The sequence below is a fragment of the Lissotriton helveticus genome, chromosome 2_1 (assembly GCF_964261635.1).
Source record: "Lissotriton helveticus chromosome 2_1, aLisHel1.1, whole genome shotgun sequence".
NCBI lineage: Eukaryota > Metazoa > Chordata > Amphibia > Caudata > Salamandridae > Lissotriton > Lissotriton helveticus.
In genome coordinates this window covers 842,126,992-842,154,297 of record NC_136059.1, presented here as the reverse complement: position 1 = coordinate 842,154,297, position 27,306 = coordinate 842,126,992, and the positions used below count along the sequence as shown (strand labels likewise).

Genomic DNA, 27,306 nt, shown 5'->3' with positions numbered 1-27,306 from the left:
ATGCGAGGAGAACGAGGAAAAGGGCTGATGGGTGTTAAAGGAATATGTTACTTACCCTGTAGACATCTGTTCGTGGCATGTAGTGCTGAAGATTCACATGCTGTGCATACTCCTGCCATCTAGTGTTGGGCTTGGACATGTACTACTTGATTTTGTTCGAAGAAAGTCTTTCGAGTCGCAAGGCATAGCAACTCATCCTTTCTGCAGTATTGCGCATGAATATCGGCTCCATAGTTAGATTTTTTTCCGCCCCTACGAGAGTAAAGTGAAGCATAATGATGTTTATGTAATAAGAAAGACAGAATAAAACTAAGTTATCTGCAACAATCCGAGGCTTCCGGGACGAGGGTGGCATATGTGAATCTACAACACTACGTGCCACAAACAGATGTCTACAAGTTAAGTAACATATTGTTTGTGGCATGTGTAGCTGTAGATACACATGATGTGCACAGATTATAAAGTAGTTTCCCCTGTAAGGATGTGGTTAGCCGGAGGATGTTGCAGAATACTGGAAAGGTGTATGTAGAACAGCTTGTCCCACGTGGGACTCCTGTTTTGCTAGAAAGTCCACACAGTAGTGTTTAGTAAAAGTGTATGGTATGGACCAAGTAGCAGCCTTACAAATGTCCACAATTGGAATATTGCCAAACAAGCCATTCAAGTTATTTCTTTCCTAGTAGAAAGTGGCCTTGGAGGTGCTATGAGCTGCCTTTTGGCTTTAGCATAGCATGTTTGAATACACCTGACTAGCCAGCTAGCAATTCCCTGCTTCGAAATAGCAGTGAATCGATAAGGTTTAGAGAAGGCTACAAATAACTGTTGAGGTTTACAAAATGTCTGTGTCTATTCTATAGAGTACATTAGGGCGTTTTTTAACTTCTAGTGTTTGAAGAGGCAGTTCTGCTACTGTGGTTGGACGTGGTGGAAAGAACACTGGTAAATCTACGGTTTGGCTGAGGTGAAGGGAAGATATCCCTTAGGTGGGAACTTTGGATTGGTATGAATAACTACCTTCTCAGGATGTACTTTGAAAAAAGGTTCTTCTAGGGTTAATGCTTGAAACTCACTTTCCCGTCTAAGGGAGGTAATAGTGACTTAGTAGGCTACTTTCTGTGACCGAAATGGCAATGGACAAAAATGGAGGGGTTTAAAAGGGGCCCAATTAATCTTGAGAGAACTATATTCAGATTCTAGGAAGATACTGGTGGTAGTCTGGGAGGTTTGACTCTTCAAACTTGCATGAAAGCTTTGATTACAGGGATCCTGAAGAGGGAGGTGCTTTCCCTGTGCAGGAGGTAGGCTGCCACTGCTGCTAAATGTAAGCAAATAGATGTGTACCTTAGTCCAGAGCATTACAAGTTAAAAAGGTAGCAGACAATGTCCTGTATCTGTGGTTATAGAGGACTGATTTGTTTAGGAAGACAGTAGTGTGTGAATCTTTTCCACTTTGCGGCATAATAGGCCTCAATGGTGGGGCGACAGGCTTCCCAGAGGATATCCATGCACTCAGGGGGTAAATTTAATTACCCAAACTCAAGGATTTCAGGAAATAATCACTTGGTTGAGTTGCTTTGGATTGAGATGTCTTTGGGTTCCCTGATGTTGCGTGAGACTGTCAGGCTTGTTGGGGAGCTTCTGAAGTGGAACTAGCGACGAGAGTTCTCGGAGGGTAGTGAAGCAAGGTTGCCTGGCCCATATGGGAGAAACTAGAGTTAGTGTGAGGGGTGTTTGCCTTAATTTACTGACCTCATATGGAAGCAGTGCGAGAGGCAGAAAACCGTATGCAATTATCCCTGCACTCTTCATCCACAGTGCATTTCCCTTGGACTGTCAGTGTGAGAATCTGAAGGTGAAGTTGTGGGCAGTTTGTGTTTTCGGCAGCTGCAAACAGATCTATGTCGGCAACCCCCCACATTTGGAAGTACGCGAGTAGGATCTTAGGGTGGAGTTCCTACTCGTGGACGTGTTGCTGCATTCTGCCGAGCAGATCTGAAAAGTCATTATCAATGCCTGGCAGATGCTCCGCTAAAAGGTGGAATTTGTGCTGTAGCGTACATCGCCAAATGCTCTAAGCTCACGTCGACAGTTGGAGGAGAGTGTGTGCCTCTATATTTGTGAAGGTAGTACATCGCTGTCATTATGTCTATTTTGATTAGGACTGTTTTGTGATGAAAACAGCAGAAAAATGCCTTGAGTGCTAGTTGAATCACTAATAACTCCAGGTACTTCCTGTACGATGATTGTTGTAGGGAAGTTCGCAGACCTTGAACATTTATGTTTTCTAGATGTGCCCCCATCTTGTGGGGGATTCATCTGTGGTAAGGGTCACCTGAGGAATAGGGTCTAGAAAAGCATGGCCCTATTTTATGTTACTGGTGTTCCACCACTTCAGAGTGATATACACTAGCCTTTAACAAAACCAGATCCTCCCAGCGACCCTCTGCCTATGACCACTGCTATGGTAAGCACTCTTGGAGTGGAGGGATGTGAATTTTGGCGTGCGGTACAATGGCACTGAAAGATGCGATCATCCCTAACACGTGCATGACCGTGCGAACTGTTATTTGAAATTTAGCTGAAAAAGAGGCAACAGAGACTGAAATGTTGAGTGGGATTCAGATAGGTTTTCCATGTTTAGGATTGCCCCTCGAAAAGGTTGAATTTGTAATGGCTGTAGATTGGATTTTCCCAGGTTCATGGTAGAACTTTGAATTGATAATGTTGTTTACTTACCGCAAACCTTAGGTAACACCAATGTCCTGGGTGGACTGGTATGTGGAAATAGGCATCCTTTAAGTCCATGGCGGTCATGAAGTTGCCTTGTCTTAGGAGCAGTACGACATCTTGCAGCGTAACCATGTGGAAATGCTCTGGTTTTATACACTTGTTGAGAGGCCGCAGGTCTAGGATGGGCCTGAAGAAAGCGTATTTTTGGGAATTAGGAAATACTGTGAGTATACCCCCTTGTTTCTGTGGTTGTGGTCCAGTGTTGTGCAGCACTGGCTCTATGGCATCTTTTATAATACACCAGTCAGAGAGAAGTCCCTGGGTAAACACTATCGTAGAGATTTATTATCTTTTCATACACTATCAGTCTATGCATTCATACGTACCTACTTTTGCAGGCCAGTCACTCACGGTACCAGTAAATAGTTAAATTCCACACTAAAATTGAACGTTCACAGTCTTTTAATAAAAATGAGAACTTACACAAAGATAACTTAAAATTTCAAAGGATACTCCTTGAGTATATATTATAAAAAACACATAGTCATAAAAATTCATTAAACATTTTCCTTATAAACATTTAGACATAAAAGAACAAATGGTCATACAAATTCATTAAACATTTTCCTTGTAAACATTTGGACAAATCCAATTTCCATTATCTAACTTAATACATGTAAGACAAAGACATTTTAAAACAAATGTAACAATCAGAGATATAACACAAAAAAAACCTGTATCCTATGGCCTTTGAATTCCTTTGCCACAATAGTAACTTGATCCAATGGTCCTCTCTATATATAAAAAAGGTGTAGTCAATAGTATCATATATATATGAATATCTACTGCTCCTCAGACCTTGCTTGGATTCTACAAAAAAACCTAAGTGCGTCGACGCGTTTCGGTGCTGTTGACATTTGATATTGTAGCACCTTCTTCAGGACTGCCGTCTCTTTGGGGTCACCGGCATCAAAGACTATTGCTTAACACCCTCGCTATTGGGTGTTAGCAAACGGACACCCACTGGTGTTTTCTTCAGTTTATCCCCTCAGTTCGTTACTTCTCACTCAAGGTGGAGTTCTTCCTTTTTATTAGGGTGAATCAAAGGAAATGGGGGCCTTTCCACTTCTCTGTCATTGTTATAGGGCGCTTCCACTCTTCTTGTTGGTTTCCCTATGTAACTTAAAAGGAGTAAAATAATTTTCAATGGACGGGCATATGTTAGCTTGGTTAGCTTGGTTCCGTGATTCACTTTGATATGTTCTCGTATATTTTGCAACCGCTCTTCTGCCTCGTCCTCGTCCTTTGATTCACCCTAATAAAAAGGAAGAACTCCACCTTGAGTGAGAAGTAACGAACTGAGGGGATAAACTGAAGAAGTGTCTGTATCTTTTTTGATTTTCTCCAGCATCTGATCAACCTGAGGGACAAAAAGTTGCGCTCAACCAAAGGGTAAGTTAATTAGATACTGCTGAACCTCTGGCGGAGATTTGAAGCCAGGCATTCCTCCTAATAAGGATGTTTAAGTTAACCCCTCTTGCAGCGGTGTACGCTGCATCAAGGGCAAAATGAATTAATTCAAAAGGTTTTATATAGCGCTGGCTAGACCCGGAGGTATCAGAGCGCTTTACATGAGCATCAGAACATAGTTACAGGTTACATCGTTACAAAGGTTACACAGTTATTAGAGCATGGCAACATAGTTACTTGTATGGTCGAGATAAACAATTAGCACAAATACGTAAGGGGAAAAGCAGGCAGAGGGAAAGATACAGGGGAGGGAGAAGGAGCTGGGGAAAAAGACAGGTAAAGAAGGCGGGAAAGAGGAGGAGAGGGTGAAGGACACCACATGGGAAGAGGAGGGGAGGAGCGACTGGGAACACAAACCGGTAGACGAGTCAAAGCAACGTCCAAAGTCCAGTAAGCTGTGATCCCAGGGGAAGTGGTAACACTTCCCTATCTCAGTTGCGGGAGGCTCCCTTTATGCAGTGGACTCTCTCAGAGGGGTCTCTGAGACTCCAAGGCCTACATTCTGGATCCTTCCCCAAAAGGCTAGAGGGAGTGCTTTGGCAAGGGGTGCCATACCATACCTCATCTGTGAGTGGCTCCCTTGGCGCAGTGGACTCTCGGAGCAGGTTCGCTGAGACTCCAGAGTATAAATATTGGATCTTACCCCAACAAGGGGAGAAGGAGTGCTTAGTCAAAGGGCACAAAGGACAGGGGGCTAGGCAGACTAGCAAGCAAGATGAGAGATTCAGGGGAGAGGGGATAGGAGCTTGGAGCTAGGGAGGTAGACAAAGAGAGAAAGAGTACGAAATGGGAACAAATTTAATTAGTGAGTTAATATATAGCACTGGCTAGACCGGAGGAAATTAGAGCGCCTTACATGAGGAACAATAATGTTGCAATTTACATCAGTTAAAAGTTACGTAAGTATCAAGAAAAGCATTTAAAGAACATAGGGGACAGGTGAATGGAGCAAGGAAGAGTAAGGGGATAGGGTAAAGGGATAGGGGAAGATAAGACGTAGAGACGAGGGGAAAAACTGGCCCAAGGTCAGGCTGGGTAGGAGACGGCAGGGGGGGCGGGGGAAGTCCACAACCCATCTCCTCTTTAGCTATATGGTAGCTCCACCGGGCATCAGCCAAATCGCTGGGTCTCCACAGTCTGGGGTAGGTTCCGCAGGTTTCAAGTCCTGAAGTGAAGGAAGGTTAGGGGATAAGTTCAAGGTCTGGTCAATGGATGTATTAGAGATGGTTTGGCCTTCTAATACTGTGCACTATTGTTTTATTGGTCTGGTAGATACTGCATAAGCTCTCCCATCTCATCCCAGTAGGCATGGTCATACCTGGCCAAAAGCCCCACGGAATTGGCAATTTGCCAATGGCTTGCAGATTGTGCTGCAACACTCTTCCCTGCTGCATCATATTTTTTGCTTTCCTTATCCGGGGCAGGCATCCACAGTACCTGGGTAGTAACCCTTTTAAGTGCAGCATGGACCACTAATGAGACTGGGGAGACAACCAGTGATGTATTATGGGTCAGAAGGCAAAGCTTGGACTTTTTATCGACCGTTGGTGTCCCCACCCTGGCTTTTACTGGTTGTATGAACATTTCCTGCGTTGTCTTGAGCATGCCTTTACGCATTGGCAGGAACCGAGCGGCCTTTTGTGTGTGTGAAAGGGTTTCTACCAAGAAGTCTTCATCTTCTTATACAGAGTGTAGGTCTACCTTGCGGAAATTAGCTGTTTGAATAAGCTTGTGGTACAAGGTGGTTTCATCAGGCAGAGAATGCATTGCCGGGTAAAAGTCTGGATCATTGGGTCCTGAACATACCACTGTGTAGACCTGCCATGGATCATCCTGGGAATAGGAGACCACATCAAAATCTAATGGGGTGGGCTACCTTCTCTATTGTATGCGATGTAAGACCCATGTGCTGGTGGTGGTAGTGGAGAAGGTGGGGGGGGGAGGCGGTGGTGTATAAGGAAGCGGTGAGTAAGTAGGTGGTTGTGGTAGTAGGCTTGGACCCCTGTAATGTCTCTTTTTCTGCTTACCAGGTGGTGGGTGCACCATTGTTATTTGTTCTTCAAAAGTGAACTGCCTTTTTCCAAGGATGAGTCGGCTGGACCTGAATTGGAAGCTTAGTAATAATTTTTCCTCTATGAGGATGAATCCCCAGGCGTTGTTGCCGCAATACCATTTCCTCCTGCAGACGTTCAAGAATCGGCACCTGTTGACGCTTGTTGGACACAGTTTTCAGTGTTTTACTCCAGGTGATACATTTTCAGTGGGTTCTGTTTTCCTTTTGACGTTTCTGGTTCGACCGTTCGACATTTCTAATATAAATGTTGTTTTTGCTGATTGCAACTTGATGACAGTTGTTCCCCATGGGTCACAGGCGCTTCTACACATTTGTAGCCCTTGTAGGTGGTGGATGACATATCTGTTGTATGGTTTTGTTTGTCTCAAACCCTAATAAAAAATTGTGTTAAAAACACAAAAAAAAGGAATTGACTGCTGTACTTCTGATTCCGCTGTAGAGGGATGACTGCGTTTTGCAGTCTGTCTGGACTTCGAAGTTGTTTTCGAGCCTAATGCGTGTTTTGGCTCCAAAGTTGGTTTAGTTTTCGGCTCCTGCTTCAACTCCGATGTGGGTTTCAGTGTCGAGCCCAGCTTGGAGCTGGCAACGTTTTTTCGGTGCTGATGGGTGTTTCAGCTTCGAAGTGTCTTTCGACATCGAAGATGTTGAGGAACGCTTGCTTTTGGGGTGTTGGAGTAGACACTGATGTTGACTCTAAAGTTTTGGATCAATGCAGACCCACGGCTCGAAGGCTGTGGCAGGCTGGTCAAAGAATGAGGGCTGGAAGCCCGGCCACTGGAGGAGCAGTGCGCAACAAAGTCAGCCACTGGCATCTACTCAGAGCCTTTATGAAGCATGTCCGAACCCAATGACGGAATTAAACAATCGGACTATGAAGCCAATGTTCATGTGCAATACTGAATGTATGTATGTATTTGGTATTTGTTAAGCGCGTATATCACCCGTAGGTCTCATAGCGCTATATTACTCGTAGGTGTATCACCCGTAGGTCTCATAGCGCTAGCTTCTTCTAGCTAGTTGAACAAGGGAGAAGTCAATATACCTCGTGACTCAAAAGACTTTCTTCTAACAAAAACAATTGTACAAGTCCAAACTCAACACAAGATGACAGGAGTATGCACAGCATGTGTATCTACAGCAACACATGCTACAAACATAAAACATCTGCAGCACGATCAAGTGATTAAAAGCCCTTCAAACTGGATCACTGGAGCCACTGGACGCTGCTCTCTGCATGACTGAAAATTGGGCCTAGGCTTTACTCGCCAATGGCAAAAGCCAGCCCTGATGCTGGGCAGTGGCTGCACACCAGAAATATTCATTAGTCGCAGATGCCAAGTGAGCTGGAGCAGCCAGCATCTAGCAAGAGGACAAACCTGTTCCTTCTGCATGTGACCACCATAGTTTATCTCATATAAAAGCCTCTGAATTTTGTCGTATCTTCACACACTTGTAAGATTTTTATCAGAGTAATGGGTGCAGTGAGAGAGGGAGAGAGAGAGCTTGACACGAGGGGCAGTGTGACATGACATGCAGTGGAATAGAAATAATAGGCTTACAGTGCAAAGCCGGTGCTGGAAGAAGGCAATGAAAGGAGATCTACCAGGTGGGCAGAGCCAGAAAGGAAAATTTTACTTTCCTTTAACTATCCATTTGTAGCATGTAGTGCTGTGGATTCACATGCTTCACACAATTCTTCAGTCTATTGCGGGATACGGACATTGTCTCACAATTTGCCTGGGTTTGACATATTTTAAAAACATGCAGAGGTTTGAATGTGAACTAGCTAAAAAAAAAAAAGAAATCAACAAAGAGAAGCGACATGGACATTAAATTACTTGGCACTTGAATCTTAATCTTTCAGCATTCTATTTCCTACCACTAAATGCAGATTATTCAAGAGTGTGCACTTAATACAATCATATCTGAACAGAAAAGTGATCAGAAAAAACAGGTGTGGCTCAAAACGTGTAGTGGAATGTGCAAGATATTGCGGGGTAGATAAAATATAAAAGTTAAGTGACGAAGGTTTCTCTGTACAGATTTATTATAACACGTTTCTGCATTTTCTGCAACAAAGGGTAATAAACTTAAAATATAGTATATGAAAGGTCGTTAACTATGACAGGGATGTTTAGCACAAATGTATGGAACAAATATGGTGGGTCACCACAAACAGAATCCTTTATGGAAATTACCTCGTAACCTTTAGGAAATCTACAAATGTATAGTGCATGGGCCCCCTAAACTCCTTCCTTCCCCCTACACTGTCCAAGCAAAGTAGCAGTGCAGGTTTGAGGATGCCTCTGGACTACAAAAACATCCAACTTACCCAGCTGATATATGATATCGCAACTTGCCTCAGGCCTACCTGTGCTCCAAAATATCAATGTCCCAATAGTGTTGCCTCCAACAGGAACCAAGAGGAGCCCCACCAATATCAAATAAGGGATGCAATCAGGAAATCGCGTGGTACTGAATATAGTGGGTTTTGTGTGGGGCGCTGTTTTACAAATAAGGAGCAGTCATATTTGAATTAATACACACTTTTATTAGGTTGCCATGTAGCATTACGACTTGAGTGGCACAGAGGTACAGACCTTCACTGTTCCCAAGGATGTATAGGCCAGATGTTCCAAGGGTTTTTGTGGTCGCAAACCCTCCCGATGGCTAAAATTCAGGGTTGACAGCTAAACGCACTTATACATTTGCACGAAACCCATTTTACACTTTGGAAATTACATTCAGAATCTCAAAATGGGTTTAGAAGTGGTTACATATATTGGGCCCCCCTTTCAAATACCAAATTGGTAACCTTTGCATTAACAGTTTGAGACAAACAATTGATAAGTTGCCTACTGTCAAGTTGGGATGGTATCTCATTTGCAAAAGAGCCCTTCCCCCGGAACCTTTTACCCTTTGCAAATTGGGGTTGCAGTGTCAGCTCTCACTGAAGAGTTTCAAAACTGATTTTTTTTCCCATTTTTTTTTCTTCATTTAAGGAAGCCCCATTTTTCCTTGAAGGAAAAAGGACTGCTTAAAAGAAAATAAATTTAAAAAGCATTCTGTTTTGAAATGTAGACAGGCATGGTGGTCTGCTGTCTCCTGTGGTCATAAGAAATTGGTATGGAAATTGCGACCACTTTTTGCTCCAGTTCTAGTACATATTGCTCTATATTCTTAGGTCCCGAAGCAACAAATGCACAATGTCTCTTCATTCACATATAACCCGATAATATGCCACCCTGCCACTCAATATTGGTCAAAACAGTACAATATTCTTGATAGAAGTACACTGTGGATTTTGAAATCTAGAAAGATCACCTGTATGTAACAAAGAAGGTTGGTCAGACATGCAGCTCACCAGACCTTTTGTGGCACAACAGCAGACTTAATAAAAGACATTGTCCACACGGACACATACCTATTACAAAGACGTTCTGAACAAATATCTTTGTACTTGGTTTAGCATTTATTTACTTCACCAGAGTTTAGTCACATATTACAAACATCTGGAAAGGAACATCGTGCTGATCTTTCCAGTCTCTGTATTCAGATTAGACAATTAGCATAATCTCTCCATGACCACTGAGTTTCTTTGGAATTGGAGTGGAAACACAACTTTAAGAAGAGGATTTCAGAGTAAAGAGAAAACATTTAGCCTCTTCCCATTCTGGAAGCACCATTCCTAGTGGAGACATTATCAACACGTCACAGTATTCAGCAAGCAGAAATAAATGCTTCACTTATGGGCTCACACTTTTGCCAGCTAAACTAACACATTACAGATGTTACTGCACTTTCTAGCGCTATAATCTGTGGATATTTATGTTGGTCTTTCATTATCCAACTGTAAATAATAGTCAGCTATATTTGAAACCTCACTTTTATGCATCCACCTCACTGACTCATCTTCGGCACTGAAGCAGGCACTGAAATTCAAGTATCATTTTGAACGCATTCACCCGCTGTTCCGCCCACCCTTTCGAGGATTGTAACTGATCTTTCTTGTAAGCGAGATAGGCTTATGACGTGCATATTTTTGTCTTTCTATGAATCGTGGCTCTGAAGGTGCCCCTTTATTTGGAAGTTTAGTAACCAGGGACAATACTTCAGAAACTGAGAACTAGGTTTGGCACATCTAACTTCAAATAAGGGAGTTTATTGAATCCGTCCTGTATTTGTGAGAAAGGGGTAACATTACAGCTGAGAGAACAAAGTTTCAAAAGGAAGACTAGAAGGTCCCTCAACAAGAAAGGCACAGAGGTTTAAGTCCCTGGCGGTATACGAAAAACACTGTGAAACCATTAAAGTTATTTCTCGGTTACAGTAGTGAGTAGGAACGGCAGAGTGTAGGATAGGTTCAAAGAAAGACAGCAATGCAGAGAGCTAACAAGGAAAGTGATGCATGTTTAAGAACCCCTTGGGCCCGGTCTACTGACGTGATTGACCATGACTCTTGGTTTGGTCACACAGCGAAGTTGGTTAGATAGTTTGCTTCAACCTTTCGTCATAAATTTCAATCTACTCGCTCAGAATTGTCAGCAGAAGTGTTTTCCAATTGCCAATGGAACAGGAGAAATATAGGAAGGCATAAAGTAATACGTGTGAGGATTTAATTTTGAATTGGGATTAGCCAGATTAAGGATAGCCTAGATAAAATAAGGAGAAACATCTGTGCTGGTACTTAAACAGGTTTTGGAGGATCAAAAGAGAACCATGGCTTAATGTTCATAAAGTCTTAATATGAATTCCTTTGTGGCTTCCTATTTTAGTCTCTTGAGCATTCCTTTGTTCTTACCAAATGTTCAGGATTCTATGACAGATCTTTAGGCAAATAATAAGTGGGCTAACGGTGCATTATACATGGTCACCCACCCCACCATCCCAAGTATTTTCCCATCTAACAGCATTTTTCTCCACTCCACTGCTGAGTCAAGAGGTGTGAGCGGCATCAGGTTTTTTCAGCACAAAAAACACACCCAAGCATGAGCAGAAACTGGCTAGAAAAAGCTCAGCAGTGGTGAGTTCCCATACAAGGACATTGCTTTGTCTATCGTGTTCTTAGACAACCTACGCCTGTACAGTTTAAATCCCACATTGTGAAATTTACCTTAAGCATACTGTACCATCTTAGGGGTCTGGCCAGGGTACACATCAGCTGACCACCATACCTGCTTCCTTCTCCTCCCCCCGTTGACTAATATGTGCTGGCAGCCTAGGGCAGGAGATGGTGGTGCAAAGTACAGAGTAATGCAGGTACATAACAAGTTGATAAGCAGGTTTTGGAGGAGGCGGGACCACCTTCTTACCCTAATCTATTTTGCAGACTAGAAAATGCAAGTTTACCAGCATGTCTCCCCGCTCTCCCGTCATTCTGTAGAAACTTGACTAAGTGGGAACCAGTCCTGCTGTTAAACCCTACCTGGCTGGTGCTAAAGAATGCTGGAGATGTTCATATGCAGACTCTATCCCGCAACTCCATCCAACCTGCATGCGTGAGGCATGCTCATTCGCCCTCACAGGAAAAGGATTATAGGTAGAAACAGAGGTGTTTGGGGCGGAACAGCAGATTGAACATCAGGAATATATATATATAACAGTGAGCAAGGGCGTTCACGCCCGAAACGCGTCTGTCCGACGATTTGCTTTGCACCCCTGCACTTTATGATTTGATTAATAAAATCATATATTGAAGACTGGCTTGGTGACACGTATTTTGTTGTCTGCGTACTGGTGAGCGTGCATGATTTCGAATGCACAGCGACCGGTTGGAGTAATATATATATATATATATATATATATATATATTACCTACTGGCAGTCGCCAGTAGGTATATATAGTTAGGATTTTTTTGAATAGGGATTTCTGAAAATTCTATGTTGAATAACTTTGGCGTTAATGGACGGAATTGGCTGAAATTTTCAGGAAAATGGCACATTTTGTTTCTGAGCCTCCCCTGAAAGTTTGGGGGGGGGGGGGTTCGTCAAGCGGGGGCCGAGAAAAAAGGGGGGTCCCAAAACGTGTTTTTAACATTGAGTTTTCCATAGGGCGGTTGGACTCACTTTTAGCTCGAGCGGCTGAATGGATTTCCACAAAACTTGGCAAAATTGTAGGGGCTGGTAGCCCGATGTGCCTTTGCTATGTCTCAAGATATATGCTCCAGTGGTTTTTACGAAAATTAACTTTGAAAAATATATATTGGGCTACATTTGGCTATATATATGTTAGAGCCCAAATGTAGCCCAATGTAGCCCAAAGATGGCCACCAGAGACAAAAAAAAAAAATGTAGCCCAAATATCAGCCAGATGTAGCCCAACTATAGCCCAGTGACAGAATGTCCCAGAGTGTTCTAAAGAACAACTAGAGCGCTAACAGTATTACGTATGACAAAAGTAGGGCACACCTGAAGTCATCTTGATTGGAATAAAGTGTTAACACAAAACATTTAATTTGCAAAGGAACAAAATGAGGGGGTTCATTTTGCCATAGGAATTATGATTAGTGCTGAAAAAAGAAAAATTAGGGCACATTTTGAGTGACTTCTCAAATCCTCTTATATTTCATTAAAACAATTCTGATATGCAGTCTCCCAAGATGGCCACCAGAGACAAAAGAGCCCAAATGTAGCCTAAATATCAGCCAGATGTAGCCCAACTATAACCCAATGACAGAATGTCCCAGAGTGTTCTAAAGAACAACTAGAACGCTAACAGTCTTACTTATGACAAAAGTATGGCACACCTGAAGTCATCTTGATTGGAATAAAGTGGTAACACTTAATACATTTAATTTGAAAAGGAACAAAATGAGGGGTTTCATTTTGCCATAGAAATGTTATATTATATATATATATATATATATATATATATATATATATATATATATATATATATTACCTACTGGCGGTCGCCAGTAGGTATATATAGTTAGGATTTTTTTGAATAGGGATTTCTGAAAATTCTATGTTGAATAACGTTGGCGTTGATGGACGGAATTGGCTGAAATTTTCAGGAAAATGGCACATTTTGTTTCTGAGCGTCCCCTGAAAGTTTGGGGGGGTTTCGTCAAGCGGGGGCCGAGAAAAAAGGGGGGTCCCAAAACGTGTTTTTAACATTGAGTTTTCCATAGGGCGGTTGGACTAACTTTTAGCTCGAACGGCTGAATGGATTTCTATGAAACTTGGCAAAATTGTAGAGACTGTTTGCCCGATGTGCCTTTGCTAGGTCTCAAGATATGTGCTCCAGTGGATTTTGAGAAATTAACGTTCAAAAAAATATATATATCTGTGACAGCATCCCGGTTAGCGCCCCGGTTCGCGTACCAGACGCGTAACGGAACTTCGCGAGGAGAAGCGGATTGGCTCTCCGGTGACTGTCAACATTCTAAACAGTCCGGAGCGGCCGCCATCTTGTCTCTCGGTAGGATCGAGAGACAAGAGGTGGAAATAAACGAAGGGGGAAATGAATGAAAGGGGGCAAGGTAGACCCCTCCTGACCCCCTAGGATTGATGTGAGGGCTATTAAAGGGCCCGCGGGGAAAATTATTATTTTTTTTTCGATTTTTCACGGTGGAAGCGCTACCCGGTACGCGAACCGGGTAGCTCACCGGTAGCGTACCGGGAGTCCGCCATCTTGTGTTTCGGACTAATTTAGTCACAAGATGGAGGATAAACAATGTTGGGAATGGGTATAAGGGGGCACGGGAGACATATCCTGACCCCCTAGGTTTTCTGAGGGTGGCTGAGGAGGCCCATATATGTAAAAAAAAATACCTTTTTTTCCCCAAATTTTCGCACGGTTAGCGCCCGGTCCGCGCACCGGGTAGCGTTCCGAAAAGCGTAACAAGGGGAAAACCAAGGGAAATATTAAAATAATATTTTAGAGTGCTTTGAGGTAGGGTAGCTCTGAATAGAGCTGTTGTGTTGTGTGGGTGATGTAAGTACCAACATGTAGGTACCAATGAAGAGTCTAAAATTCAATGTACACCGTCTCCTCTGTAGATATTTTGTATGTTCTAATATGGGTTATTTAAATGTAAATGTGTGGAAAAGCACTTCATGCTTTAAAGCAATTGTATTTTTGAACTGATTGTTCTTTCCTCTTAGTCCTCCTCTTTGTTTTTTTTTCCCCACACTCTTCTTCAGCATGATAGTTGATAAATTTGTTCCCTCAAAAAATTTATATACATAAAAAAATTATATTAAATACATATAAAATATATTTTTCCTTTAAAAGAAGAATACATTTTACAGCTTTTGATATTTGCTATGAAAAAACCATTGAAATTCACTGAAAAAACCATAGGTTATAGACCATATATAGTTAGGAATTAGCATTTACAAAACCTTGAAAATTCACTGAAAAAACCATAGGTTATAGACCATATATAGTTAGGAATTAGCATTTACAAAACCTTATTTTACTCACACAAAACCATTGAAATTCGCATATATAGTTAGTTGCACTAACTGTATATCGCGCACCCGCAATCCACTGCTGATCATGTCACATATTACATCATTCATGACATGGTCAGTGACATCACTGATGACATCACTGATGACATCACTGATGACAACATCCAGTGACTGTATGTTTCTGTAAAGTTAAAATATGTCTTACATATTGAAGAATGAGTGGATGTATAAGTGTCTGGATGAAGGATTTAGTAGGTGCATGACTGACTGTATGAGTGAGTGATTAAATGTGTCTCACTGAGTGCATGGGTTAGTGACTAAACTGTCTTAATTTGTGCATCATTATGTCTGTTGTTCTGTAAACTGCTGCATGTGTTGATCAGTAGCTATATGAGTAACTATATGGGTTATTGATTGGTTGCCCAAGTATTTGTATGGGAGACTGAGTGTGTGTGTGTGTGTGGGTGGCTGGGAGGTGTATGACTCTGTGCATAGATGTGTGAGCATTTGATTCACTAGATGTATGGGTTCAAAAGTGCATGTGGAAACAGCTGTATGGGCGGTTGACTGTGTGCATGAGTGTATTGGTGAGTGAATGGATATCTCAGTGCTACATGTCAAAGTAAGTACATATGTAAAACACAGTACATGTGAGAGTTGACATATATAAATAACTGTGCATAAGAGCCAGTGAATGTGTGAGTGGCTGCATGGATCATTGTGAACTTGTATCAGGGATTGTATAAGAGAGTAAATATGTGTTAGTATATGTTTGAATAAGTTAGGTGTGTATAACTGTATAGTTGAGGAAATGGAGGTGTGATTGATTCTTTGCATGACTGACTAGGTGTGTGAGTAACTCCATGGATGAGTGACAGTCTGTGAGTGTCTGTTTACACTGAGTGTATCTAAGGTTATATTAGAGTCTGAAGAGGCTCATCGTATTATCACATGAATGATGTCATCAGTGATGTGATCAGTAATGTCAAATGAGATGTCATCAGTGATGTCATTTGAGATGTCATCAGTGATGTCATCAGTGATGTCATCAGTGATGTCATCAGTGATGTCATCAGTGATGTCATTTGAGATGTCATCAGTGATGTCATCAGTGATGTCATCAGTGATGTCATTTGAGATGTCATCAGTGATGTCATTTGAGATCTCATCAGTGATGTTATCAGTGATGTCATTTGAGATGTCATCAGTGATGTAATTTGAGATGTCATCAGTGATGTCATTTGAGATGTCATCAGTGATGTCATTTGAGATCTCATCAGTGATGTTATCAGTGATGTCATTTGAGATGTCATCAGTGATGTAATTTGAGATGTCATCAGTGATGTCATTTGAGATCTCATCAGTGATGTCATCAGTGATGTCACTGACCATGTCATGAATGATGTAATATGTGACATGATCAGCAGTGGATTGCGGGTGCGCGATATATAGTTAGTGCATTTACTGCATTGGCGTTAGACTAATGGGTGAGTGTCATACTCAGAAGAGATTATCGTATCACCCTGCCACTCAGGCTTCATTTGATCTTGTTATTTTTGGTTTAGATACATGTTGTATCGGATGATACATATCCAGGAAGAGAATTTTGGGAACCCACGTTATTTACTTTAGAGCCTTATTGTATCTCTCCACTATCAAGAAGGTATATATACAACACATTCATAACATTTTGGGACCATTACGGGGAGGGGATTGTTTTCATTTCTTGTTCTTGTATTTTCACTGCAGAATCATACCCAGAAGATAAGCCATCCTCTGAGTGAAAGAAGATCTTGGAATACTATTTGTTCGTCCCCCCTCCTACCCTTGTTTTGTTCCCCTGTTTTCCCCCTTGTTACCCTTTGGGTGTTAGTGTTCATTCCGGACTCCTGAAGTGTGACGGGGGGAGACAGGGTGCTTAGCAGCGTGACTCCAGGACACCTCCGAGACAAAGAAGACGCGTGCATGACAACAACCCCACAGCCAAACCCTCCCTGTACCCCACCCCCCTAGTCAGTGCGCCGGTGTCTTCTCTTTCATCAGCCAATATTTAACAATCTGGCACCTCCTCGAATCAGTCGAAAGGAGGAGGTAGGTAATGCATTCCATTGGGGGACCTGAACTCCCAAGACCTCCGTCGTTACTCGTGTCACTTGTGTACAGCACCGGGAATGGGGAACCTCACAGCCGAGCCACCCTATGGCATCGCTGCCTCGCCATCCTCGCTTTGGTCACTCTCAGGCATTTGCAGCGCGGTCACTAGGGCCTCCCACGCTCTGGCCGTCTCTAGCGCCCTGTCACTATCTAGTCGCCTGGCCTGTTGCAGCCGCAACGCGCTCTCTGCTTTCGCCCACCGCTCCAGGGTGGACTTCCAACGCGAGTAGCTGGGGCCCCGGTTGGATTTCCAATGCATGGTGATTTCCCGTTTAGCCAATATCAGGCCCAAGTCATAAAATTTGCTGGTGATGCGAGTGCGGGGGGTGTGAGGGAACCACAATAATAAACAAACGCCCATATCCGCTTCAATTTGCCGATCCGTGACAGCATTCAGGCAGGCCACCACCGCCTCCCAATAATCAGTTAGCTTCACACAAGACCATAACATATGGGCAAAAACCGCACCGTCCACTCCACATCTAGGGCAGAGTGAAGACGCGCCCTCAAAATACTGCGAGATCTTAACTGGCGTCAAGTAAGCTCGGTGGAGGGAGAAAAATTGGACCATCTGGAACCTGGCATTCCTAGTGCCTTTCCATGCACGCCGCAAAAGCTGCGGCCAAGTCGATTCAGAGATCGGTCGTCCAATATCCCCTTCCCATTTGGCTTTCAACCCCTCCAGGGGCTGCAGCATTTCCGTCGACAGCCTCCGATAGAGACAGGTGACGGCCTTGTAAGTACCAGCCGCCATAACCACATATTGACAACTCTCAGACGTCGGTGGTTCAGAAAGGCCCTTCCTCCAATGGTTCCGGATACTAGCCACCAGCGAGGCGTGCAACAGGTAATCCCCCCTCGGGAGGCCGTAAGCGTCGCGCAGCTCCTGAAACGAGAGCAGCGATCCCTCCTTATACAAATCATCGATCATTTGCAGGCCTAGTCCTTCCCAAGTCGCCAGCGCCGACCAATCCCCTCCATGCGGGAAGGCGGTGCACATCCCCAGTGGGATCTCGGGGGCATATGGGCGAGCGACGCCAGATCGCCTATGGCACCGCAGCCAGCAGTTTCGAATCGTCCGCTCCTCCCCCGTGAGTAGGGAAAGGTCCAATTTCTGGGCCAGAATTATAAAGGATATGACGTGTCTCGGAAGGAGTCCGCCTGCAGTCCCCTCCGGGCCTCTGAATTCTAAAGCCACTGCTTGGGTAAGCCACTGCAACTGGGCCGCCAAATAGTACCATTCGAAATCTGGGGCAGCTAGTCCCCCGTCCGATCTGGGGCGCAGCAATGTGGCCAGCGCCACTCGCCTCCTGCCCGTTCCCCAAATGAACCCGGTAAGCAAGGAGCGTAGTCTGGTGAACACCGAAGTCGGGATCCAGACCGGTAGCGTGCGAAACAAATACAGTAGGCGGGGCAGCGCCACCATTTTTAGTGACGCCACTCGCCCTGCGACCGACAGCGGTAGCGTCCGCCAGAACCCCATGCAGCCTCGTAGGCTCCGAATCGCTCTCTCAATGTTACCCTCCAGGAGGTCCAACGGTGACCGGTATATGTGCGTGCCTAGATAAGGAAGACAATGATATTCCCATCGCAGCTCATCCTCCGGCTGGGAGTCGTCCGTTCCTGACACCAACGGGAAGAGGCAGGACTTCCCCCAGTTGACCCTTAGTCCCGATAAGCGGCCAAAATCTAGCAGCAGGCGTCTAGCCCCGCACAGGGCGACGTCCGTGTCAGCCAAAAACAGTAAGCAATCGTCGGCATAAAGGGATATGTAGTGGGTGTCGCCTCTCAGTTGAAGGCCCTCATATGCTTGGCCCAGGCGGGCGTGAGCAGCCAGGGGCTCTATAGCTAGCGCAAACAGGAGGGGGGACAGGGAGCATCCCTGCCTGGTCCCTCGCCCTACCCTGTATGGGGCAGAGATAGTAGCCCCGGTCTTAACTCGGGCTGTGGCCGCAGCATAAAGCAAGGCGGTCCACTTCACAAACCGCTCGCCCAGGCCGAAGGTCTCCAGTACGCGAAGCAAGTACGGCCACTCAACGCTGTCGAACGCTTTCTCAATATCGGTTGACAGGACAGCGGCACCCGGTAGACCATCAACGTAGCCCCCCCATAACCCGAAGCAGCCGACGCACACAGGCGGCAGTGGTGCGTTGGGGGATAAACCCTGCTTGGTCTGGATGCACCAAGGCGCGCATGTGGGCCAGCAGCCGCGTCGCAAGGACCTTGCTCAAGATCTTGTAGTCCGTCGTAAGCATGGACAGTGGACGGTAGGCTGAGCGTGAGGTAGCGTCGCCATCCCGCTTCAGCAAGGGGATTACCAAGGCTTCTCGGGTAGTTGCAGGGAGGGTCCCAGTTTCCCAGTCCTCTCGGTATACCGTAAGCAATCACGGTACCAATATATCTGCATAGGCTGCATAAAATTCGATCGGTAGCACATCTGTGCCAGGGGTCTTGCGGCGAGCCATCTGTTTAATGGCCACCCGAATTTCACCCTCAGAGATGTCCCCGCCCAAGCGAGCCACGTGCTCAGGGTCAAGCCGGGGGAGCCGCGCCGCCCGGAGAAACTCATCCAGTTCCTCTGGCACAAATGGCATCGCGCTCCTATATAGGCACGCGTAATACGTGAGAAATTGGCCATTGATCTCCGATTGAGTGTAAACCTCGTTCCCTTCCGGAGTGGCCAGAGCCACAATCGGGGTGCCGCGGGCCCCCGGAGCGGCCAGCCAGGCTAAGAGAGAGCCCACCTTGTCGCGTTCAGCATGAGCCCGAACCAGGAACTCCTTATAATCGAAGCAGCGCAGCTTCTCCGTTGCCGCCGCCACTTCCTCCCGCGCCGCCGAAACCGCCTCGCGAGCTTCCGGGGTCGCATGGTGACGTCTCTCCTCGCGTAAGCGATCCTCGTTCCGCGTGAGGTCCTGCAGGGGAGTCCTGCGGACTCCCGCGGTAGCTGAAATGCAGACTCCCCTACAGGAGAGTCCTGCGGACTCCCGCGGTAGCTGAAATGCAGACTCCCCTAACCACAGCTTTAAAGGCGTCCCATTCCAGTGCTCTACTGGAAGCTGTGCCCGCGTTAGCATCAAAGTAGTCTTCCACCCCCTTGCCTACCCCGGCCCTAAACACCGCGTCCTCCAGTGCCAACGGGTTCAATCGCCACGTCGGTATAGCTTGGCGTTGCCGCATCCATTGGACCGCCACTAAACCATTAAACCTCTTAACCACTCGAAGATTCATTTGCATTCATTGGCGGTTTTCCTCTTAATGTGAGGAATCACCGGCATTAATGATGGTTTTCCTCATTCAATGTAGAACATGGGTGTGTGTATGTGATACATATCCATTGTGTTATTGTTACATGTTGATGGGGTCTTGGAGCTGCTGGGTGCAGTCTGTATGCTGTCATGAACAAACACTGTATTAATATAGTACGCAACTGTAGGCACAGATGTTTTTATTGCTGCAGCATAAGATATGTGATGCCAAATCTCTGTCTGCAGGCAGGGAGAGGCTCAAATGGCTGACGGTTGAAAAAAGAGGTGGTTGTTGTGGTGGTGGTGGTCGTGGTAGTAGTTTTTTTTCTTTTTCGGTGGTGTTGTGGTGGTTATATTTGTTGGAGTCTGTTTTGGGTATATATGAACCTGTGTAGGAGTGGGTTTTTAAAACAAAAACTATCTATTGGGAATGCTACCAAGTTAAAACTGGCGCAAGATCAATTCACCGGAAAGACACCAAATGGTAGAAGGGATATATAATTTGCTTTCCTGCCTGGGATGCAGTAGAAAAGGACTAATTTGAAATGGCGATTGGCTAGGAAGGTGAAGATGCATTTCAAATTGCATGGGAAAAGTTGTAAAATATGGTAAACTTGTCGCCTGATTCGATGCCTCTACGAGTAGTCAAATGAGGACATGCGAGAGGTCCTGAAGCATGGTGATATTAATAGCTGGTATTGAACATTGCAATGTTTTCCAGTGAAGAAAATTAAGAGAGAGGTCACCAGATTATATTGTGTGAGGGAAGGATCTGTGATCTCGGTCATGTTTGTTTTCTTGATACAACAAAAACAAATCCATACATTTTATATTTTCCTTTGGCAAAGGGAAGGACTTGAAGGAGATCAAAAATCCTTAATCAACTTGTCATCAGACGAGTAATCTTTGGAGGGGGGATCATGTCGCTACTGCCCTATCAGCCATCTAATGATTGGAGTGATATTTGCAAGGCTCAAACCCAAAAGATCTGATGGTGAGGCAAGAATTAACTCTTTAGGAAATCGACCAACAAAATGAGCACCTCTCCCAGGGCTTTAAGTGGGCCGTGTCTCACCGGTGCAGGGCACCAGCAGCTTTTTAAAGGGGACCTCGAAACGGGTCTCTATCGGGCTCTGTTTTGTGCCCAGGACTACAGTGACAGCAGGCACATCGGTGTGTGCATGCTCACACTGCTCACTTCTCACTACTGGGGAAGTTAAGGCATGACGTCATGCCAGGTGAGTGGTGTAGGAGAAAGGAAATCCTTTAGAGTCATTTTCTCTCTGGATTTCCCTTCTTTTTTGAAACTCACGAGGAGCAGCAACGTCGTTGTGGTGTCACCAGGGCTTTAAGTGGAAGCTTTTTCAATATGATATACCAGCCATAGTTGCTGCTTATTTATCTTGTGCTTATTAACAACCATTGAGAAAGCCAATGGTCCTGACTTCTTGTAGGTAAGATGTTACTTGTTGTATCATATCTGGATGCAATGACAGGAGCAGCAAAATACAAGTCAGACGGCACACTATGCAAAGCACAGATTTTTAGCTAACGTGATTTTAAGCTACGCCCTTAATTACATTGGCTACTTCCCTTCAAGAGACCACCCCCTCCAGTTTTTTCATCCCACTGAAAGCACTGACCTCTCCCACTCCCCCGTTTAACAATTATAGACATTCTATGCATCAGAAATCCCACTCATATTTTTGCCGTTTTCATTTATAGTGACCTGTTAGAAACGGCACTCAGAGTACTTATGTTACATTAAAAATAAGCAACCCTTATTATGCACCAAGATGCATCAAAAGCATTTAATTCATGTTTGTAAATCAAGCTACTGAAGGACATTCTCAGAAAGGTGAAGTTATTATGTCACAATAATACTAAAATCCGCAATGGCAAACAATACGAAAAACATAAATCGGCAGTTCAGGGAGTATGTCATTGTGTAGATTCACAACTCAGGAAAAGTGGGGGCAAGAATATTTCCCATATTAAAATTCCGAAGTAGAGTTTAGCAGTGGCACAATGAAAGCAAGAAAAGAAAACATTTTCATTTGACTTTCAGCCAAAAACATTAAGTATACAACACTATAAATCTACAGCATCACGTCAGGTGCAACAAATTGCATCAGAGTGCAAATCTTTCCACTAACCTTTTTTTTTTCTTTTTTCAAAATGTCACGGCAATGACTATGAGAGTTTGATAAATACCTCTCATTGAAATAAATCATACTTTGAATTTATAGTCAGTACAGCTCCCATGAGAACGAATGAATCCCGCCTACACAGAATGTGTGAACTTGTGAACGAGGTCAGCAGTCACTGCTCTCAGACACAGAAGGGAGGCTTGAGTATGTTATCCTGGCATCACTGGCAACAGTAGAGGGAAAGCCAACACTACTGTACCGAACCCCATCCTAACGCTGTTAGAGAAAAATAAGGACGCGTGTTGCAAGTGCCAGTAGCACAACACTTTTGGAGGTTAGTGCATGTTAACAAAAACAAAAAACTATTTGTGCTACGTTTCACTCTTCCAAGCTCCTGGAGCTTCTATCCTGCCCAAAGAAACAAAATGTACCATACCTGCCCATAGCCTGCTGCATAGTGAATAAGGCTTGGATGGTCCTTTGAACAGCTCAGTTCCGCAATGGCTTCTGTGTCGCTTACCATCCAACGCACGCACTCCAGGTGGCCATTCTAAAACAGAGAGAAAAACAAACCATAAACATTGTAAATTCTTACTGTATCCTCAGGCGTGCTACCAACTGCACTGTCTGAAGCCTTTGCAGTCCATTCATTGTTACGGAAACTATACAGAGTTGCCGCAGTTGGAGCAATGAGCACAGGGAAGACTACAATGCTTTTCCAACATGCAAAATCTTGTAGGCGGATCTTCAATTTTATTTCATTTTAATCACAATTTGTTGGTTGCGCTCCAAATGTATTCAATGTGATGGTCCAATTCACAAATGCCAATCACCCATTATTACAAAACGTCCCTTTGCATTTCGGACAGGGCCCTTCGTCTGTACAGACGCCAACTGAGCACGTTGTGAAGCGCATACATCTTTGTTTATCGGGTTGTTTGTCCCCTGGTGAAGGACCCTGCCTTTAGGGACGTTTTGCAATAATGAATTATTGATATTTGTGAGTTGGACCACCACATTGAATACATTTGGAATGCAGCATATCGAATTGCGATTTAAATGAAATAAAATTGAAGAACCGCATACAAGACTTCTCCTGTTTTAACATTTGGAAATACTGGTCGAAAAACAAAACAGATCACTATTTAGGGAATCAACTGGTGCCCTTCGGGGACGCTTCTCCTGTTGTGGGGAGAGCATTTGACTTTATTCTTAGTCATGCCTAGGATCAGAAGGCGATACCCTGGTGCACACAAGTAAACTGAGTAACAACAACCTCCTTCAAACAACACTTGGGAGTGCTTTACCCATCTACTGTACACCAAGATTTCATCCCATCTTTATACTCAAGTTGCAGACAATTCTTGTATAATCCAGCAGATTCTGTGACCGGTTATGGACAGTTCTGCTCATTTGCTACTTCCAAATAGGCTGGTCCGGCCATAGTCTTTGCCACAAGTGAGAGCAGGAATACAGGATAGGTCGAAGAGTATCATCTAAGGAGCAGCCTCAAACAAGAACACAAAGGCAAGAGAGGCCGTCTTACTTAACCTGTTAACCTGAACAATGGACCAGGCAAGGAAAAAACGCTAGCATCAACACTGTCTCCTTCTTTAACACTCCTCAAAGCATCCCTGGAAGGTTCTCTGGGGAAGCCATGCAAATCACATCTGCTGTCTGGACTCTCACTCCAGTTCTCCATCCTAGGCACCGCTAAAGTATATCCAATACAAAAAAGAACCCATTGTCAATACATCCACGTCCTATGCTCCCTACATGCATCCTCTACACATGCATCCACTCTCACGGCATCCATGTCCCTCATGCAGAGAGGCCTAGCTGCACAGGCAGAACTATTATTTAATAAATAAAAAGTAGAAGAGGCAGGTAAGCTGCGCTCCCTGGCAGGGAGAGGTAAAGAGGCCTGTCCTGCAACTGTGATCATTTTGCTGCCACAAATGACACTCCTTTACAGTCTGGTGAGGTTTGAGTAGTTGCGCTCATCAAATAAGGGTGCATTTGGTGTGCCCCTCTCACCATAGATTCCTGCTGCAGGTCTCAACTCCACACTCACAGAAAGGCCTCAGCTCACACACAGTTGTTTGTTATATGTGCCTAGGTGGGGGTCAAAAATAGCACAACTTGCTGTGAGGATACTTCAGGAACAGGCGGATGCTCTCCAGAGTCATGCAGGTGACTTATCTTCGTCCAAAAGGTATGAGTGTTTCTCTGAGTGCATAGCCAGAAAAAACACATGAATGCAAACTTCCTACGGTTCGGGGATCATTAAATCTACAGTACCATCTGATGGTTGGACGGTCTGAATCTAAGTGAGCAATGTGCCTTTGGCAGCCCTGAATGGGAAACAGCCTTTTTACCTCGGTTCGAACAACGCTGTGCCTTAACAGTGTGGTCCATACCACGGATGCGTCTTTACAATGCATTCCTTTTCCACACAAGTCATTACAGTGACTTCCCTTAAGGAAAGCGTTGTTGGATTGATGTTGAACTTTCAGTCCAACACTTTCCCTACTGTTGCACATACTGGAGTTGGAATAGTAAATTCTACTATTCCAACTCCAGCGCTTTCCCTAAGGCAAGTCGTTCTAACAACTTGCTAGGCAACAGAATGCGTTGTAAAGATGCATTCATTGATCGGACCGCGCTATTAAGGCAGGCGTGATTAACGCCTGCAAGGTTCCAACATACAACCAGCCCAATGAGTGTGTGACACTGTAAAAAAGTGAGGATTGGCCATGAATGATATACTGATGGGGAAGAGAGAAGAAAACGGGCTGCCAGTTGCAAATATTGAAGGGCACACATAGAACGTGTGCAGCTTTAAAGGAAATAAACAATTATGCAGCTGTTTTGTCCAGAAGTATGACACACAGTATTGGCACCATCTATTGGCAAATCTAGTTTTCATTAGAACTTATATGATGGCCACATGCATAGCTTTTTTATGCTCTTGTGGACTCAGTGACATTTTGTGTATCGTTTGAGGTGCGTCAGCTAGATAAATATGTATTCGTACTTCAGAGGGAACTGGCAGCCCTAAAGGTCTGGAAAGGAGTTAAGACATTTTGCAATTAGATTAAACTCCGGCCTGCACAACACTGAGTCAAGTGTTGATAAAGAGTCTTATGGGTCAGAATGCATGGCTTATTAACTAAAATAAGTCACCTTACTGAAAATTTGCTGGTATTGTATTGTAATTGCATTTATATAATGCTTACTAGCCCGGATGAGGCGTCAAAGCGCTTTTTCGGCGGGTAGCATGCTACTCCGGGACCCACAGAGGATTAGTGTTGAATTAGTATAGTAAAACATGCAAGTACATTTTAAATGGTGGATAGGTTAGTCAGTTATTTGGATTTGGAATGATAGCAGAAGGATAGAGTAGGAAAAAAAGGTTTGTATTTATATAGCACTTGTTACCTGATGGGGTGTTGAAACATGCTATTCAGGAAGCCCATAAAGGATTTGTGGTGAATTAATATGGTGAAATATGAAAGTAATTTCAGTGGTGGATATTAGTCAGTTAATTTGAGTGAGAAGGATAGCGGAGGGATAAAAGGGGAAGAAAGGTTTACATTCATATAGCACTTGTTACCCCTCATGGATGTTGAAGCGCTTTTCTGGCGAGTAGCACGCCACTCCGGAACTCATAAAGGATTAGTGTTGAAAATTAGTATAGTAAAATATGAAGTCATTTGAGTAGTGGATATGTTATTCAGTTATTTGGGTAGAGCAGGGTAGGTGGCGGGATAGTGAAGGAAAGAGGTTTGTATGTATATAGTGCTTGCTACCCCTGATGGGGTTTTGAAGCGCAAGTAGCACGCAACTCTGGATCCCATCAGGATTAGTGTTGAATTAGTATGTTGAAACATGAAAGTAATTTTAAAGGTGGATATGTTAGTCGGTTATTTGGATTAAGAAGGGTTGGGGAGGGGTAGAAAAGAGGGAAGAGTTTAGAAAGGTTTGTTTTGGCGGATCGGTATATTAAAAGAGGTGTAAGATGATGCAAGGAGGGGTAGAGTAGGAGAGAGTCTAGAAAGGGTTATTTTGGGGATCATAGTAGTGGTATGGGGTTTGGAGTTAAATGAAAGAGTGGATGTAGAGGATATATGGATAGATGTATAGGATGAGAGATAGGGTAGTGCATTGGAAAGAGTAGTAGAAAGAAGTTTGAGATGAGTCAGAAGGTTGGGCTAGAAGATATATTGAGCGAAGTATAGGCTGAGAAATAGGGAAGTGCATTGGAAATGCTAAATTAGAAGAAAATGATAAATATATAGATCCACAAGTACACTGAAAGTATACAGATGCAAAATGGAGGTATGTATATTGGGCAGCATGTCTGTCCCTGGACCTGGTCAGTCTCAAACAGGCAACTGCCCTTGTCCTCTCCGCCCTTAGCCTCGACGCCCGGGCTGGGACACCCTAACCCTGGCCTTTTATAGCCCTAGTAATCAGGTGACCCCGTCAGCTAATGGGAACCCTGGCCCTAACACTATCCAATCACAACACTAGCCCTAAAAGTCTAGAACAAATAGGAGACCAGGACCTTACAGCCAATTGTAGCCCTAGTCCAAGCACCCAATCAGTTCAAAAACCCTAATCTCTATGTACAATAGAGGCCCTAGCCCTACCAGTAGTCCCACCCCAAGTAACCAATGGCACAGGAAGCCCTTGTCCCTACTTCCAATAGAAAGCCTAACCCAAGTCTTAGTCCCACAACCAGTCCAGCACCCAATCACACCAGAAACCCTAATCGCTACTTCCAATTAAATGTCTAACCCTAGCCCTAGTCCCAACAACCAATAACACAGGAAACGCTAGTCCCTACTTCCAATAGAAATCCTAACCCTAGTTCCAACCCTACATTGATGATTTTACTATTGCTCCATGTACTATTTATTGATTGATATTGCTCCATGTACTATTTAGGCGACAAGGGCACCTGAAAAAAACTAATCCCTCTCAAAATGACATT

At 44.2% G+C, this 27,306-nt stretch overlaps 1 protein-coding gene across 4 annotated transcripts in view; it reads right to left on the bottom strand.

Moving 5' to 3' along the window:
* SNCAIP (synuclein alpha interacting protein) overlaps positions 1–27,306 on the bottom strand; it is a 401,816-nt gene that overhangs the window by 88,769 nt on the left and 285,741 nt on the right. For all 4 annotated transcript variants that reach the window (XM_078675567.1, XM_078675566.1, XM_078675568.1 and 1 more), the window contains one exon: positions 22,744–22,857. In XM_078675567.1, coding sequence (XP_078531693.1) covers positions 22,744–22,857 — 114 coding nt within the window. The remainder of the gene's footprint in view (positions 1–22,743; positions 22,858–27,306) is intronic.